This window comes from Labrus mixtus, chromosome 13 (assembly GCF_963584025.1).
Source record: "Labrus mixtus chromosome 13, fLabMix1.1, whole genome shotgun sequence".
Lineage (NCBI taxonomy): Eukaryota > Metazoa > Chordata > Actinopteri > Labriformes > Labridae > Labrus > Labrus mixtus.
In genome coordinates, this window is record NC_083624.1 from 7,599,232 (window position 1) to 7,615,907 (window position 16,676).

Sequence of the window (16,676 nt, forward strand, 5' to 3'; positions counted from 1 at the left end):
CATGGAACCTGGATTTTTCCTATCCCCCCTGGAAGCAGCAAAATCCCTTTTTGTCGCGTGCTCCACTTGTATTGTCTCGCGGAGCAGACGAAAGACGCTGGTGTAAAGAAGCTGCGCACATGGATGGATGGATATTATTTGAATCATCTCGACGTAAACTATGGATAGGCCTGTGTTTGGGTTTCAGGAGCACCACTATGCTTTTACTGGTGTTAACGTTGATGGTTACCACAGTTACAAACGGTATGTTGGCTCAGTCCCTTTGAAAAAATAGCCTCCATGTCACAGTGTTACCGTGTTCTAGGCTATTTAAGGTTAAAACATTAGAAAAATAACAGAAATGTATACAGAACAATTCAAAAGTATTAACAGCCTCGAAAGAGTTGACTAAAATATTTTCTTTAAAAATAAATCTTGGCAGACATTTCTATTATACGTTAACATCCTTCACCCTTTCAGACAGCACTTTATACATTACGACACAAATATTTCCTTCATATTAACCCTCAAAATGTTTTTATCTGTAATATTGATGGGCAGCGCTACAATTTAAAGGCGGGTATCTATCTTGGGGGGGATTGAAAATGCAGACCTAAATAAACTATAGGCCAACCAAAAGGTTTGTGGGGCAGGGACGTGACGGTCATTTTTTTTGTATGTCCATAAGGTTAAGTTTGATTTAAAAGGCTTAACATTTAAAAATAAATGTACAAATGACTTGCATTCATTCTTTCTTTTTTTTTGTTGTTGCAAGGGCCTAGTCTAACATTTCGGTATTTACTTAATTTTGACAGAATATTTGGGGTATGTAGGCCTATGCAAACATGTCAATACGGTGTAACTGTAAAAACTTTGTAGCCTCAAAAAAAACTAACTCAAAGACACTTTACAATAGTTAAAAACAGAAAAAACAGCACAGTAAGGACAGACTAACAGACATTGAAACATTACTCACAAATCATAAAGACAACAACAATAAAGGTAAACAACAGAAAACAGGAAATACATCACAATCATACGTTAAAAGCTTGTTTGAAGAGGTGAGTTTTGATCAGTGATTTGAAAGTAGGAGGGCCGAAAAGGATGCTATTGCAATAGTCGAGTCTGGATGTGATGAATGCATGGATTAGGGTTTCAGCAGCAGAAAATGAGAGTAGGGGGCTATGTTTTTGAGGTGAAAGAAGGTTCTTGTGAGCTGGGTGACGTGGTGATCAAAGGAGAGCTGGCTGTCAAAGATGACTCCAAGATTGCGGATATGAGGGGAGGGGGAGAGAGTGGAGTTGTCTATTGTGAAGGAGAAGTTGTGAATGGAATTGGTGAGGGATTTAGGGATGATTATTATGTCCGATTTTGCATAGTTTGAGAGAGAGGAAGTTGGTGTGCATCCATGTTTATCAAAGCTTATCCTTATTAGGTCACAAGTATCTTGTATTTATTCCAAATACCGAAGAAATTAATCAACCCTGAAGATTTTAGTCAGATGTTTTTTGTTTTTTTTTACTGAAGACATGATTTCATTAGGGATGCACTGATCCGATCCTTGTATTGGATATCAGTCCCACCCTGACTCAAATAGCTAGATCGGGTATCAGTGAGTATTGTCCGATCTATGAGGATGATCCACAAGACCGATCTATTCACTTAATTTCTATGCTATTCTGTGTTTATGGCAAACATGCATGTGTGCTACATTACTGTCATCAGTCGCAGGCCGTGCATTTTGCTAGGCAACATGGCATGGACAAGGCAAACAACAGGCTCAACAGTTTGGACAGTATTTCACGCTTGTTAGGTCAATAACTTCTACAATTTCAAGCAATATCTGCAGAGATCATGTTGAAAGGAAGACAGAAAGGTAGAGGGAAGAGGGAGAGCAGTTACTTCACAGTGATGGTTTTTTTTTTCTGAATTCGTTCTGCAGCTCGATGAGTTCTCACTGATCAGATGCTGAGTGATGCTATTGCAAGTGGTACACAGATTGTGGGGCAGAGGGCGATACCAATTAAAGTTTGTATTTATTTAAAGTTGTTTTACAAAGATGGGAGAACCTGATGCTCCAACTGATTCCCATTCTCATCCTCATTAATAATTTAACACTGGTATTGGATCGGGATCAGTATGGACAGGTACCCATAGCCCAGCTATCGGACCTGTATCATTTTTTCCTTAACTAAAGACATGAGTTCTCTCTGATGATTTGTCAGATGCTTTTTCTTCTTGACTGAAATCACAATAGAATTTTTATTAATAACAGGTCAGATGACCTTGTTGACCGTCATTCTTGATTTTTAGTGTCAATTTCTTCAAGAAACAATGGCCTGGCTTTTGACTGTAGAAGCAGCATGGTCAGTTGGTGTAACGGCTTTACGTCAACTGGTGTAACCGGTATTTCTCATATAATATAATAATATACAGGTAAATTCATGTGGAATAAATATAGTCCTCTATCGCATGTTTTTTTTAAAACTATTTTTACATCATTTGTCAAAAGTTATTTAGAAAACAGAGGTGTTTTCAGCTTTGTGTCCTGCTCTGTATTGCAAAAGCGCATCAAATTTAAATTGAGGGATGATCCCAATAAAATCTATTGTCATGTGATATTTTCAAATTAAAGTCCTTATATGTGATTTTTCACACTTAAATGTAGAAATCAAGTATATCCTCTGAAAATAACTCTGTGAGTCATGACTGTCTACAATGGGTGACAACACCCGAGTCCCACTGTCTGTGATGTTTTCAGAGTTTTCAGAGTCCTATCTTCAGTTTGTTTACATCGCCGGGACGGCCGGCTGACTCCTCCCCTCACGTATAAAAGTTGTTTAATTGAGGGACTAGAGAAAAGAAGAATAACATACTGTACTCACTGCTTAACTGTGTTTCTAGATCACGCTCATTTCAGGTAAATTTACATGCAGTGTGAAGATACGAGCATAATAAAGATCGCTAGCATTAGCATGCTAACACAACAATGCAGCGCGAGTTGTTTTGGTTTCATGCTGGTGCTCAAGGGCGACATCTGCTGGATCAAAAAATCACATAAAAGCCTTTAAGTAATTACTTTATATGTATATTCAATATTCAATAAATGTCAATATTGACATTTTCAGGTTCATTCAGTCTTATCTTTTGTAAAAAAATGGCAAATATCATTTCAAATTACATGATACAAATGTTACATTTTAACAAACCTGATGCATGCTTGTTTTAAAAGATATTTGAATTTGTCATTGACCAATTCTTATTTGTCACTGGACCTCGCACCTTGTACGCTACTTTTCCTCATATGGACACACAGTAAATGCATGTTTTGGCATTTTAGAATTTGTAGCTTTCCAGTGAACGTTATCTTGTGCATCTTTACAGCTCTGGAGGTCATTGGAGGAAGAACGACAACGGTGCAGGGAGGAGCAGCTGTCCTCCCCTGTAAACTCATTGATACCACAGAGACCCTCACACAGATTTCATGGCAGAGATTGACCAGAGGAAAACCTCGGACGGACAATTTCTATACAATCTCGTCCGGCGGACCGAACTATATCAATGGCCATGATTATCGGTTTGAGTATATTGGGAGTTTTACAGACAAAAATGGTACTCTCCTGTTATCGAATGTCACACTGATGGATGAAGGCACCTACACATGTATGTTCACTTTGTTCCCCAGCGGGATCCACGAGACAGCGATACCTCTTAAAGTTCATGGTATGATACATTCAAAATGCTACTCATGTTGTGTTTGTATGTGTGAGTTATGAACATCTTAAAGGGATACTTCACCATGAAACATGAATCTGTATTGACATCGGGTCATATATGTAGAAATGTGAAATACATTTTGAAGTTGGTGCCTTCTTGGCCGAGAAAAGACAGAAAGTGTCTTTTTGGCTTATGTGGATGAAAGACACCAAATCCCAGAATGCACAGCACCACAGGCCACTCCCACTAAGGTCCTCTAGTTCAGAATCAGAAATACTTTATTAATCCCAGAGGGAAATTCTATTGTTACAGTTTCTCCAAAATATACAATATAGCAGGAGAAATATAGTAATAAAAACATTTACAGACATATTTACTTCATAAGACCGTTTCCTCAACTGATTCAGAGATTTCTTCCAGAATTGATCTTGTAAATTCCTGTCAGAAAACAGACTCTATGTCTGTGTCCATAGACAAACAGTGAGAGCACCGACACTACCAGTCCGCCCCAGCTCGAGCCGGCCCCGGCTCCTCGTCCTCACCTCAAAAATTGTCATTTTGCGTCACTGGAAGCTCCTTTTCAGACTCAGAAATACAAAGATTTCACATCTCAGGGGAAAATGAGGGCGGGATGCACGACCATTCAAAAATACTACCAGGTTTCTAATGATACAAAGATTAATGTAAATGGGTGAAGTATCCCTTTAAGAGTCTGTGTTTTAACTTTGTTGTTGACTGTCGCTCTCTTAGTGCCTCCGGTCACAAGCCTGAAGGATGCTCATCCTGCTTTGGGTAACGACGAGGTGCCTCTTATTACCTGCACGGCTGCTGGTTCCAAACCTCCTGCAGAGGTGAGGTGGCTCACTGGTACTCTGGGAGAGAAAGTGAGGCCGTCAACCAACTCCAACCTTCATGCTAATGGTACGACTACCACAGTCAGCTGGCTGTTTGGAGCGCCTACCAGAGAACTCGACGATCGTTCAGTCCAGTGTGTCATCACCAGTCCTGCTCTAGAGAGAGAAGAAACCCTGACCTCCACCATACATATCCACTGTGGGTATACAAACACTGTCCTACATCAGTTGTTTTATCTGTGGTTAATGAACTGTGTTTTTCAGACCATTTTTGAAGCTTCTGTGAGTGAATGGACACTGGTCATGTTTTATTCCTCCTCATCATCCTCTTCTTTTTTTGGTTCTCATCGTTGTATAAGACAAGCCTTCACCACTGACCAATGGCTTAGCTAACTTTTTGTTTTTGTTTTTCAAATAGCCTGACATGTGATGCTCATAAGATTCACTTCTTTAAATTTTGCAGGATGGTCTTTTATTGAGCTGGTCTTTTTTATTCTATAAAGAGAGATTTTTACTAAAAAAAAAAGGGAACATGCCATGTTAATATTCCTGCTTCTTTAGGATTATTTTAAAAGTTGTGGATTTCATTTTCCAGTGGGATTGTGACATTTACTCTGCCACTATTCCCTCTCCCTCTGTTCATTGTTGTTTCTCTAATGGGCCTTGAAAAAAGCACATTCATCACAATCAAGTAAAAGTGCATGGCCATGCCAGAAAGGCAGTGTATCAGAAGCATGATTGGGCTAGTTAGCTCTAAAGCCAGCCAGCTGTACAGTAGCACAATCTTTTAGTATTGCAGCAGCAGATCATGTTGCTTCAACATTGGACCCCTGCCTTTTATTCCCTGCGGTTGAGCAAGACGCTATTTTTTCTTTTTTTTCCATAAAGTTGTTTCTTTGGTTTTGCACAACTGCAGGGTTGATTTTATTTTTTTTCACAAAAGAGAATCTTTGATGTGGATATATTTCATATCATTCACTAAATCTCTCTCTGCCCCTGCTAAATTTCAATGATATGAAAATAATTCAATTGCAGCACTTTTCTTCTTCCTTTCATGAATGGGACCCTTTTTTGTTTTTTTTTACTTTTTTTGCTCAGGATTTTGATTTGAGTTATTTTACACAACTAACATGCACTTCCTTTGTTTAAATTGTGCACCTTCACTTTTTACAATACATTGTCTGTAAGCGAACTTCAACAAGTCTGTGAAATGTGCAGGCAGGCCATCCCATATTTTCACTCAGACACGCCTCTGATAACGGTGTATATGTTTTTCCACATACTCACATCAATCAGCTGAAATAATAAAAGTTGATTTGCTTTAACTTGCTCTTAACTGGGAAACGATGACATCAGGGCACATTTGAGGAACACATAAACATAAACAAATACGTTTTTTGGGAGTTGTATCCTGATCATTTTGGGTCTTTTAGCCGCTCTTTTTAAAGTGTCTTGGTGCTATACAAATAAAGATTGATTTTACTAAATTAAACTCATATGTATTGAGTTTATATTAAATCATGGGAGTCCTCTCCTGGTCTTTGGAAACAGTAATAAAGGTTGCAGATACATTAGGAGGGTCACCCACTTACCCACTTGTTGTTGCTTTTGGCTATTAACTGCATCACGGGAGCCTGAATCAGCTGACCTAAGACATCATTTCATAACCAAAGCATATAAGTCACAGACAGCCAGTCTCATATCATGTGAACGTATCATCAGGCCTGTTTCTTAATCCATTGGCCAGATTGAGGGGATTTATTTTCACAGTGGGCTTCTCTCCAGAAATGTTTAGAAATCAAGTACGATGAAATTTATTTTTAATTTATTTTGATGAAATCTGTCATATCATGCAGGAACAGTTACGTCTCTTGTTTCTGATGGAATTCCCCCAGAAGCCCTCATGTGACACATACTGAAATGCTCCACCTAACTAATAACAAAAAGTCACAGCATTATCTGCAGGTTCTGGTTACACTTTCATTTATCTGTTTTCAGGCTTTATTTAACATTCCAGTGGGAATGTTGGACCTTAAGTTCTCATAGTCCTGACAAACAACAGCCTCTATCTGAACAACAGCATTTTTTTTACTTACTGCTGATAAAGAGTGTGGTGTCCTGCTCTCACAAGTTTTAATTATGGAGGCCATTCTGAGTTTAAATGTGTATATATAATTGACTTTTTAGAGAGAATAATAACACACCTCATTCTGTCTTCCTGTTTGTCGCAGCTCCTCCTCTGGAAGTGAAGATCACTGAAAGGCCGGCACACTCCTTTGAATGTCTCACAGAGGCCTATCCAGCTGCAAGCTTTACTTGGACAAGGTACAGACGTTTAAATAATCAGATTCCAGAGCAAAACATTTTTAAAATAACATTATTATTTCTGTTTTTTAACCTTGGAAGCATTTCAGACGCTTACAGAATTTGTTTAACAGTGAATCACTCGTGCTCAGTACCCAAATCAATTGGAGTGGTTTGTATTGTTTCTTTGTGGAGCATAAATAAGACTGTAGTGGCTATTTGTCCAAAAAACAAAAAAAATCTAAATAAACTAATATCAAACATAATCAAATGACCACTGATGCACCATGGGAATGTGATGTACGCAGGTAAAAGAAATCCAATGTCCATGCAAGAGATCTGCAGTTTATTTGGTTCAAAAGAAAACAAACAAAAGAACAAAGATAATCATGTCTCCTGCTGCCTCTCATAGGCCCACCCAGGTGCATGCTGGTCCTTTACCTGCCTCTTACTTAAATAACCTCTAGTGCCCACAGTGTTACCCAAATACCTAACAAAAATGCTAATGCAAAACTAAATTTACTAAACAAACAACTAGCAAAAAGAAAATATTACCCAAAATCTATTAACGTGTAGAATAATTAAATAAACAACAACACCCAAATATTAATAAACTAAATACCAAAACTAATTCTAACAACAATTAAGTAGCTCCAACAAAGACCAAAAATGTGTTTTAATGGAGTTGAAAGTAAATTTGAAGAAAAAAGAAAACGTATTAATTGATAATCAACACTGAGAATTAGAGGCAGCAAACTAAGTGTCTACTTAACCAACACTGTAACAACACAGAGAACTGTAGAGAAAAATAAGATAGAACTTTATCAGAACCAGATAGAGACAGGGACTCAAAAGCAGACTCACACGTGGCTGAGTTCAGGAACAGGCAGAGTTTAATTACAGTCCAGGTCAGTACACAGGAAGGCAAATCTTCAAGGCAAACAAATCCAAAGGGAGCAGGCAAAAGGCAAAACGGTAAGACAGGCACGGTCAAAAATCACTATAAGTCTACAAGGAAAAATCTTGGAACAAGGTGACACACAGGAACACACTACAAACTGGCAACATGAGGGGGGAAACACGGGGATGTATACACACAGACAATCAGGGCAGGAAAACATGAGGAGCAGGATCTGAAAGACAGAGGCAAGGGTAAGTACAAAATAAAACAGGAACAGACAAAAATACTAAATAAATGAGTAAAAAACAAAACATGACACTAGGTAACTTTATGGATCCTGTCAAACTTAAGAATTCATATAATTCCATAAAATGAATTAGCCTGGAACCAATCAGTTGATTTTGCAGGTCTGAAGTTGTTTAAAGGTCCCATATTCTTCTTTTTCTGGTTTTATATGCTCTTTAGTGTGTTTTCATGTCCTGTGCATGTTTAGGCACATCTCCTACGTCCTCCTGTTAGCTGTAGCATTAGCCGCATGTAACGCTTGGTTCTAGCCCCCCTCGATAAAAATTTGTCAGTGCGGCGCTCATGTTGAAATTTCCGAGAAGCGTGCTGAGCAACTGACCAATAACGACAGAGCGGATCTGCAGACCAATCAGAGCAGACTTGGCCCACGTGGGGTCTAACAGTGGGGGCACAGCAGAGCGTAGCTGACGGACTCAGAGCGTAGAGGGAGCAAGGAGGAGCAGTACATGAAAACAGACACTTTTTTTAGAACTTTATCTATTGTGAACATACAAAAGTAGGAACATAGATTAAATATATACGAACCCCAAAAAGGACATAATATGACCTCTTTAAGAGATTTATGCAGAAAAAAATATCAATCTGTTCTATTTTTATAGCAGTTTTTTGGAAGTGGACATTTTTGTCCTTAGTGACTTAAGAGGGTCGTGAATTAATCTGATGCCTGAGGGTTAAGGGAGCTATCATCAAGTTCATATGACACTTTCATGATTCAGAAGGTTCTTCATCAGTAACAGCCATTGTTTGCTCTTAATGAAAAGTCTCATCAGTGTCCGTATGGAAGGGATCAAATGCATCTACTGGAGCATGTAAAGCGTTTGTTGAGTTTGCATAGTGGTGAGCTCCCAGCCAACTGTAACCAGGCACCATGTCTCCTAGCAACCAAAGGTCATTGGTCCTCCTTCATAAGGTTTTAATGACACAGTGCAGATGTTGCAAACAAAAAAAGATGCACACGTTAAATATGATGCGAAGCAACGACTGCAACCACGCCTTTACTGTTGAACATTAAGAACGCTCCAATGATCCCTTAAACTGTGTCAAAGTCTATTCATGCTGTTTATTTCAGTGTAAAAAACAGACCAAGACTGTTAAAGCCCACTGACAGCAGAGGAGCAAGGTGTTTCTATATATAACTGAGGACATGATGATGGGATTGTTTGATGTATGGTTTGTTGAGGGAACTGTCAATAGTAATAGTGAAAAGTGATTGCTCCAATAATAATTAAATAAAATGTCTAATTTAAGAAATGTCAAAGGAAAAGTTCCTTGTAATTTAAAGAAGTGTTATAGTCATAATGATGCAGAAAGAAATGTGAATTTATTGGTATCTAAAGCTCAGTCTAAAAGGCACATACTGTGCAAAATACACTCACCCAAATTAGTCCATCTTCTCTTTCTTCTGCCTGCTCCACTTTCAGAAAACGTGTGCTCAAACAGGCCGTTTGGAGATTTTCCCTTTGTGACATCACAGAAGGAAATAACTCTTCCAAATGGGTGGGTGACACTCCCACAGTCCGCCTTCTCAGCCTAAGTAGTTGGGCATGGTGCAAGAATCGGGCGGCAGTAGCTCAGTCTGTAGGGACTTGGGCTTCCTGACCACTACCGAGGTGCCCTTGAGCAAGGCACCGAACCCCAAAACTGCTCTGGAGCACTCGCTGTGAGACCTCTCTATTAATGCATGTCCACAGGATCCTGTTTGTGCATGTGTGTGTAGCATGTTCATTAAACAGAGTGTAAAAACTGAATTTCCCCTCGCGGGATTAATAAAGGATAAATTATAAATTAAGAAGGCCCAAGCTCTTCTAGAGGGACGGGTGGAAAAACACCGCTCATTTACATATTTAAAGGTACAGACACAGAAACAACCTGTTCTGAGCAGGGCTGAACTAGAGGGGTTTATAAAATACAGGATCAGAGTAAACTAAACTAAACTGAAAACAACAACTTTGGGATATTGTTCAGATTAAACAGACGATATCTTTGGTTATCAGGTGAGACAGACTAAGAAACCCCCCCACCCAACAAGACGGGAATACAATGTGCAATAATTAACTAACCGCTGCTAACTGTTCAATATTACTTGTGCAATAACTTTGTAATTCACTGCTTTATAATTGTTTATTTCTTTACTCAGTCACTGCACAATAACAACTCTATATACTCTTTCACTGCACTATAACTTCACTTATCTGCACTATATCTCTATATATATATATTTGTTTAACTAATCAGTCACTGCACAATAATAACTGTATATATTCTTTCAGTCACCACAACTGTCTATTTATTTATTATTATTATTATTATTATTCATTCACTGAACTGCAATTGGCCACTCTGGCCACTTTTCACAAACATATTTGTCTTCATATAACCACAAATATATTTTTGTTTTTGTAAACACTGCTGTATAGGATTTCTGCTAACAAAGTTTAGTTGTGTCCTTGTATACAATGATAATAAAGATTCTATCTTTCTATATTTTTAGAAAGGATTACAGAATTTGTATTTGATTTCATGTCTTTGTAAAACTTTCGACAGATGGTGACCCTTTTTTGTTTTTGGGGCTGGAAGTCTTTGTTAAGCTCAGCATTGTTCTAACTTTCAGATCTGAGCAGTCGTGGCCTCAGTCCGGGGTCCGAGTTGACGGTTCAACGCTGCAGTTTCTGAGCATCACCTCCGAGCTGAACGGCCTCTACCAGTGCGAGGCGTCGAACCTTTACGGGAGTAAACGTGCTTACCTCCGTGTGCATTTCACCTCAGGTGAGATCCCTTTTGACTCGCCTCCAGTTATTTAAGCAGCCAAATGAGTTTATTATAGCACGTTGTTCCCATGGAATCCTTAAGGACATGGTGAGAGTTGAAATGTTGGATATACTTGATTAGGATTCCTCTGAGACTCCTCCATGCTGAGAATATTGAGATTTTTAAACGCAGTCTTAAAACTCATTTATTCAGTCTGGCTTTTATATAGTGCTTTATATTAATTCAAATCTTAACATTATTGTTTTGTCTTTTTTTTATCCTACTACAATTTTAAATATTCCTCTCCTATGTATTAATTTTAATATCTTGCTTTTATGTATATTTTTTTAATTCTTATGGGTGTGCATTCTCTCAATTATTTTATAAACTACTTTTTTGTCAATACCTTTTCTGCACTCTTGTAAAGCACTTTGAACTGCAATTTAATTTGTCTGAAAGGTGCTATATAAATAAAGTTTGATTGATGTGTGTAGATATTTCAGCTGTGTCCAACTGTAAGAAGACGGTCCAGGACCAGCTCAGGCTACCCACATGGCACAGGAATGCCTTTAAAGTTGCTTTAGCCTCCCTCTCTGAGCCTCCCTCTCTGCACTTTCAGAAACAAACCACAAAAGTTTCAAGTTCTCAGACTCTAAAACTGCAGCTACTTAAAACCTAAAGCAGGACCAGTCTTTTGAAATATTGTATATCCTCGTCATAGTCATTTTTATTTTTTTAGTTTCAGGACTGGCCAGAAAAGAGAGGATAAAAAACATTTAGCAGGGTTTTAGTTGCATTGCATTATTTTTTTAACCCGAAAATGCTTTAAACACCGACAGTGAACACCAGCTCATGTTTGCAAAACAATTGACCTATTATGGTCTGTCGACCACAGCTGTTCTCTCTCAGTTTTGCAGCAGCTGTGTGATTCAAAATATAACTGTTACTGTAGATCTGTTGTCTTTTAGGGCATCTGTACTGAAGATACTGTCGAACCTGAAACCAACAGGGATCGTTATCATTTAAAAATACTTTGTTAAAGTATCAGAGTGATAAAAACGCTGACATCCTTAGCCACAATAAAGATAACTTGTTATGTTTAGTATGTTATTCACAGAATTCTATTTAATCGTTAACCATTAGCAGCTGATTAAATGCCTGGCTGGATGGCAGCTGTCAGCAAATTGTTAACTTAACTGAGCTGTGTAGTTTGTTTGTTTTTCCGCCTGAAGCTCCCAGTGTTACCTGATCTGTCTGGATCTGATCTTACTGCTGAAGGAAAAGGAGCTGAGACGTTTAATAAGCTTCAAAGTGTGATTCACTGCAGGCCAGTTGTACTAATTCAGATTCAAACAACTTTATTAATCCCAGAAGGGCAATTCAGTTTTACAGCCTACTGAGTCTTGTAAAGAAAAAACAAAGACGATAAACAAAATGAGAAGCCAGAGCTAGCAAATCTAGAAATTCCAGATATGTATCTAATAAACAGATACATTCTACAATTCACTTAGCAGACGCTTTTATCCAAAGCGACGTACATCAGAGAGTAAGAACAACACAAGCAAGGATCTAGAAAAAAGGGAACAATGTCAGTAAGAGCAAACGATCAGCTTTGAGTCTGATTGGACACACAGGTGCTGACAGGAAGTGACCAGAGGCAAAGCACAACATTGAGGGCAGTTCTTGAGAGCTCTAATCAGTATAGAAACCAACTTATAAGTCGTCGTTATCAAACAGAAACCATCGTCATTACCATCATCATCATCAATAATATGGAGACCATCATCATTAAGTTAGTAGGTATTCATGAAAGAGCTGGGTCTTTAGCTTTTTCTTAAAGGTGCACAGGGACTCTGCAGATCACATGGAGTTTGGAAGTTCATTCCACCACCGGGGGGCGACAGAGGAGAAGAGTCTAGTCAGCGTCTTAGGACCCTGTTGTGAAGGTTGGATCAGACGCCTTTCATTGGCAGAGCGTAGTGGGGGGGGGGGGGGGGGGGTGTAGACCTGGATCAGAGAGTTAAAGTAAGGAGGAGACGTTTGTTTGTCGCTGTTTTGTAAGCGAGCAGCAGAGTTTTAAATTTGATGCGAGCAGTAACTGGGAACCAGTGTAAGGAGATGAACAGCTCTTTTACATAAATGAATGGACCTCACAGGTCACCTAAGGGTGCAGTAACAGTCCATTCAGTATTGGGCTGCATTGGATTAAACAAACTGGTCGTGCAAATCTGTACTTCCTGTTACTTCTTCATGTTCTCCTCTGTCCTGTCTCTCTACAGGATCCAGCGCTGCCAGTTGGACCCTCTTTGTTCTTCTGCTCGTCCTCGTTGTTGCTGCTGTCTTCTGTTGCTTTTATAAACGTATGGAAATTGCAAGGTACAACATATGAAAGTATCTCAAACACTACAGTGAACTATTCAATTTTACTATTAAATATAAAAGCTTATACGGTTACATACTGTGACTACTAACTTTTAGTTTTTTTTTTTATTACCTTGTAGATTTATACTACGGGAAGAAGGCGGCACACGAGGCAAGATGCAAAAGGTTCCAACGACTTCCAGCTCACCTGACGGCCATGACAGAGTAGAAGAAGAGGGAGGGGAAACAGAGGTAAGATATTTGTTACATGGTATGTATTCCAACGTAGTGACTTAACAACCTAAGAACTCCCAATGGGTTTTCTTTTTCAAGTTATTCCAAGATTTATATAAAAAAAAAAAAAATACTATTTGCAGACTGAGTGGAAATAAATCAAGTTTTAATGAAATGTTTTTGCCTTCTCTTCCTCAGGGACCACTTTGAAATCAGCAACAAAAGAGGATCACAGCTGGACTGCAGGTGATTTGCAGACTTCCAACACTTTTCATTCCTGACGCAGCCGGCTAGTGAAAATAGGCAGCATTCCTGGTGCTTTACATTTTGTTGATGTCATTGGGTTTTAAAAATACCCAATTTCTCAATTCAGATACATTTATTATTATTTACTTACTTACTTATTATAGTATTTAAAGTTATTGTTGTCAAATATTACAACTTAACAGCTAGTAGCATTATCAAAAAAAATAATGTCAAAAATAAACCTGAAGGTTAAGAGCTTTTCTGAAGAGTCACCAAAATATGAAAGTCAGCTACAATGTTGATGTAGAACTAACAAGGCAAAATTGGAAAAAAGAAAGGAAACCGTTTAACTGTCACCAGAAATGCAAAGCAGTTTTTAAACATGGAGGACTGTGGCTTTAACCGTCAGCCTGCCTTAACTGCCATCAGGTACTCTGTTTTCCCACCAACAGTATAAACTGCTGGTCACAGCAAATGAGTATGAAGCATGTGTACATGCACACAGAACAGAACAGGTTTTGTTTTTGTGTCTTTTTGCCAATCTAAGTAGTGCCTATAAACGAGGTGATCCTTACAGGAAAAGTTGAAGCACTAACAAGCCTTACCCAGCATTTTGTAGTCAGGCTATCAGTCTGCTGCTGTGACTTTTCATAGAGTTAAACAACTGAAATACAAATTCAAGCAGCTAAATGATGTTGTTTACAGGTCATTAGCACTTCAGTTACAAAGCTGCTAAGAGGAGCTTTCATTTTGTGTTCAATTTGACTACTATCCCCTGGTGGCTAAAATGGGAACAGATTTGTGTGAGATGTTTTTTATCTTTCCATGGCTATTTAAGATTGTAACTGTGATAACAAAATGCAGTTATTCATTATGTTATGTTATGTTATGTTATCATCAATGTATGCAATTGCTTAGGAAGGTCAACCAGAATTTGATGTTACATGTTATGGTATAGGACTCTGAAAACTCTGAAAACATCACAGACAGTGGGACTCGGGTGTTACACCCACTGTAGACAGTCATGACTCACAGAGTTATTTTCAGAGGATATACTTGATTTATATATTTAAGTGAAGAATGTTTTTTTAGTAACATGGTGCTAAACAGTAGAGTGTTCTTTTAGACTGATAGCTGCAGTGTGTTTTTTTTTACTAAAGTCCTGTAAAGCCTTGCTTATCTGTATTTTTATAGTCTGTACTACTAGTCATCAGTAAAATGTTTTTTGATGATGTTTCCCTTCATGCACTAAGCCTTATTTATCTTACTTTGTTCTGCTGTGCATTTCATTGTTATTCTTTTTGGAAAGTTAAACCTAGCTAACCACTTAGCTTTAAGTAAAGATTATTTTCTTTGTTACATATAGTAGATTAATTGAGTGAGCAGTGGAGAATTATGTAAAAAAAAAAAATATATCTATACATATATATCTATACATATATATCTATATATATGTAGCAGCCCTCGACCAAGACAACATATGAGGAAGCGTGGAGTTCGACTGATGCGATTTATTTATTTCTTTTCGAGCACCGTGAAACTCGCTCCGCTTGCCAAGGGTGCAAACTTTCATCTTTGGACACAGCGATCTCCATAAACCTTTGAACCTTCATGCGTAACTCTGCTCAAGCCCCCCTGCCTGCTCGCCGTGAGTGACGAGCCGAGTGTGACGCGTGCGCTAAAACGTGTAATTCATGTTCCGGGGTGGAGCAACAACGAACAACCCAAATAGGCTCCTTTGGCCACTTACAATATATATATAGAGAGAGAGAAAATATAAAATAAAGTCCAAAGTAATAATCTTAAATAAAAGCAATGCAAACAAGGACTTGGATTTTGTTTTTGCTGCACACCAGAAATAACCATGATTGAGGTCAGGGTGTGTATTTCCACTTTAGTGCACGGTTTCACACGTCTTTCTATCACTTCTCGTTTTACATTCCTCTTGTCCTTTACATTTCCGGGCAGTGCTTTGAATTAATGAGCCCTGGGTTTGCTACGGCTCTCGAAGCAATTTTCATAGATATCATCTGTTTGCTCATGCTGAAAAACAAACAAACAAATAGAACAAAGAATCAGATATTTGCATACTGCAGCTCAGTCGGATGTCAGTGTGTCCACAAAGCCTTCTGAATCTACAGACTGTATAAAAAGATCACAAACATGTTTTATATTTACCATGTCTGCAGGGAGAGAGTGAACGCAAGTGCTGTGAAAGACAGAGACATGGTGTTAATACTTTTGTGGCATTAGCATTAGCATGGTATTAGCATTAAAGATGTATATGAGCATATAGTCACATGTTCAAAAGGACAGAGGCGACTTACTCTGAACCCTTTCTGCAGACTTTCAGCATAATGATCAACCCTATTATAAAGATCAGGCCACACACACAAGGCACAGTGGCAGCCAAAGCGATCGCAAGCTTATTCCAGTGTTTAACTTCCACAGGGTCTGTGGAGAAAAGAAGCGTTTAATAATCACTTTAAGTCTAACATGGATAAATTGTTCTTTAACTCATGTTTGACTTTTGTGTATAAAATCTAAGCAGCATTAAATGCAAAAAAAATGTTTTAAGTAAAGCTCAAAGTTATGCATTAATGAGGGCATTGCAACTTTGAGTGCTGGGTGGGCGCGGGCTAACTCGTCAACATTAGCTAATTTGCTTTAGTTTTATTAACGACCGGCTTATTTTATTTTGAAATGTTATGAGAATCAGTGTCTGTGCTCACTGTATAGTAGAACAACTACGGCATAGTTGTTCTTGCCAAATATTACAACTTAACAGCTAGTAGCATTATCAAAAAAAATAATGTCAAAAATAAACCTGAAGGTCAAGAGCTTTTCTGAAGAGTCACCAAAATATGAAAGTCAGCTACAATGTTGATGTAGAACTAACAAGGCAAAATTGTAACAAGTAAAAAAGGAAGGAAACCGTTTAACTGTCACCAGAAATGCAAAGCGGTTTTTAAACATGGAGGACTGTGGCTTTAACCGTCAGCCTGCCTTATCTGCCACCAGGAAGG

The 16,676-nt window shown here is 38.4% G+C and overlaps 1 protein-coding gene across 1 annotated transcript; it reads left to right on the forward strand.

Annotated features, from left to right (window-relative positions):
- Nucleotides 1–94: 94 nt before the first annotated feature.
- Nucleotides 95–14,829, forward strand: si:ch211-214p13.3 (nectin-4). Its single transcript, XM_061053468.1, has 8 exons — nucleotides 95–243; nucleotides 3,364–3,702; nucleotides 4,447–4,749; nucleotides 6,782–6,875; nucleotides 10,673–10,827; nucleotides 13,089–13,185; nucleotides 13,311–13,422; nucleotides 13,603–14,829. The coding sequence occupies exons 1-8, from the start codon at nucleotides 120–122 to the stop codon at nucleotides 13,612–13,614; spliced, it is 1,236 nt and encodes a 411-aa protein (XP_060909451.1). The 5' UTR covers nucleotides 95–119; the 3' UTR covers nucleotides 13,615–14,829.
- The last annotated feature ends 1,847 nt before the right edge of the window (nucleotides 14,830–16,676 follow it).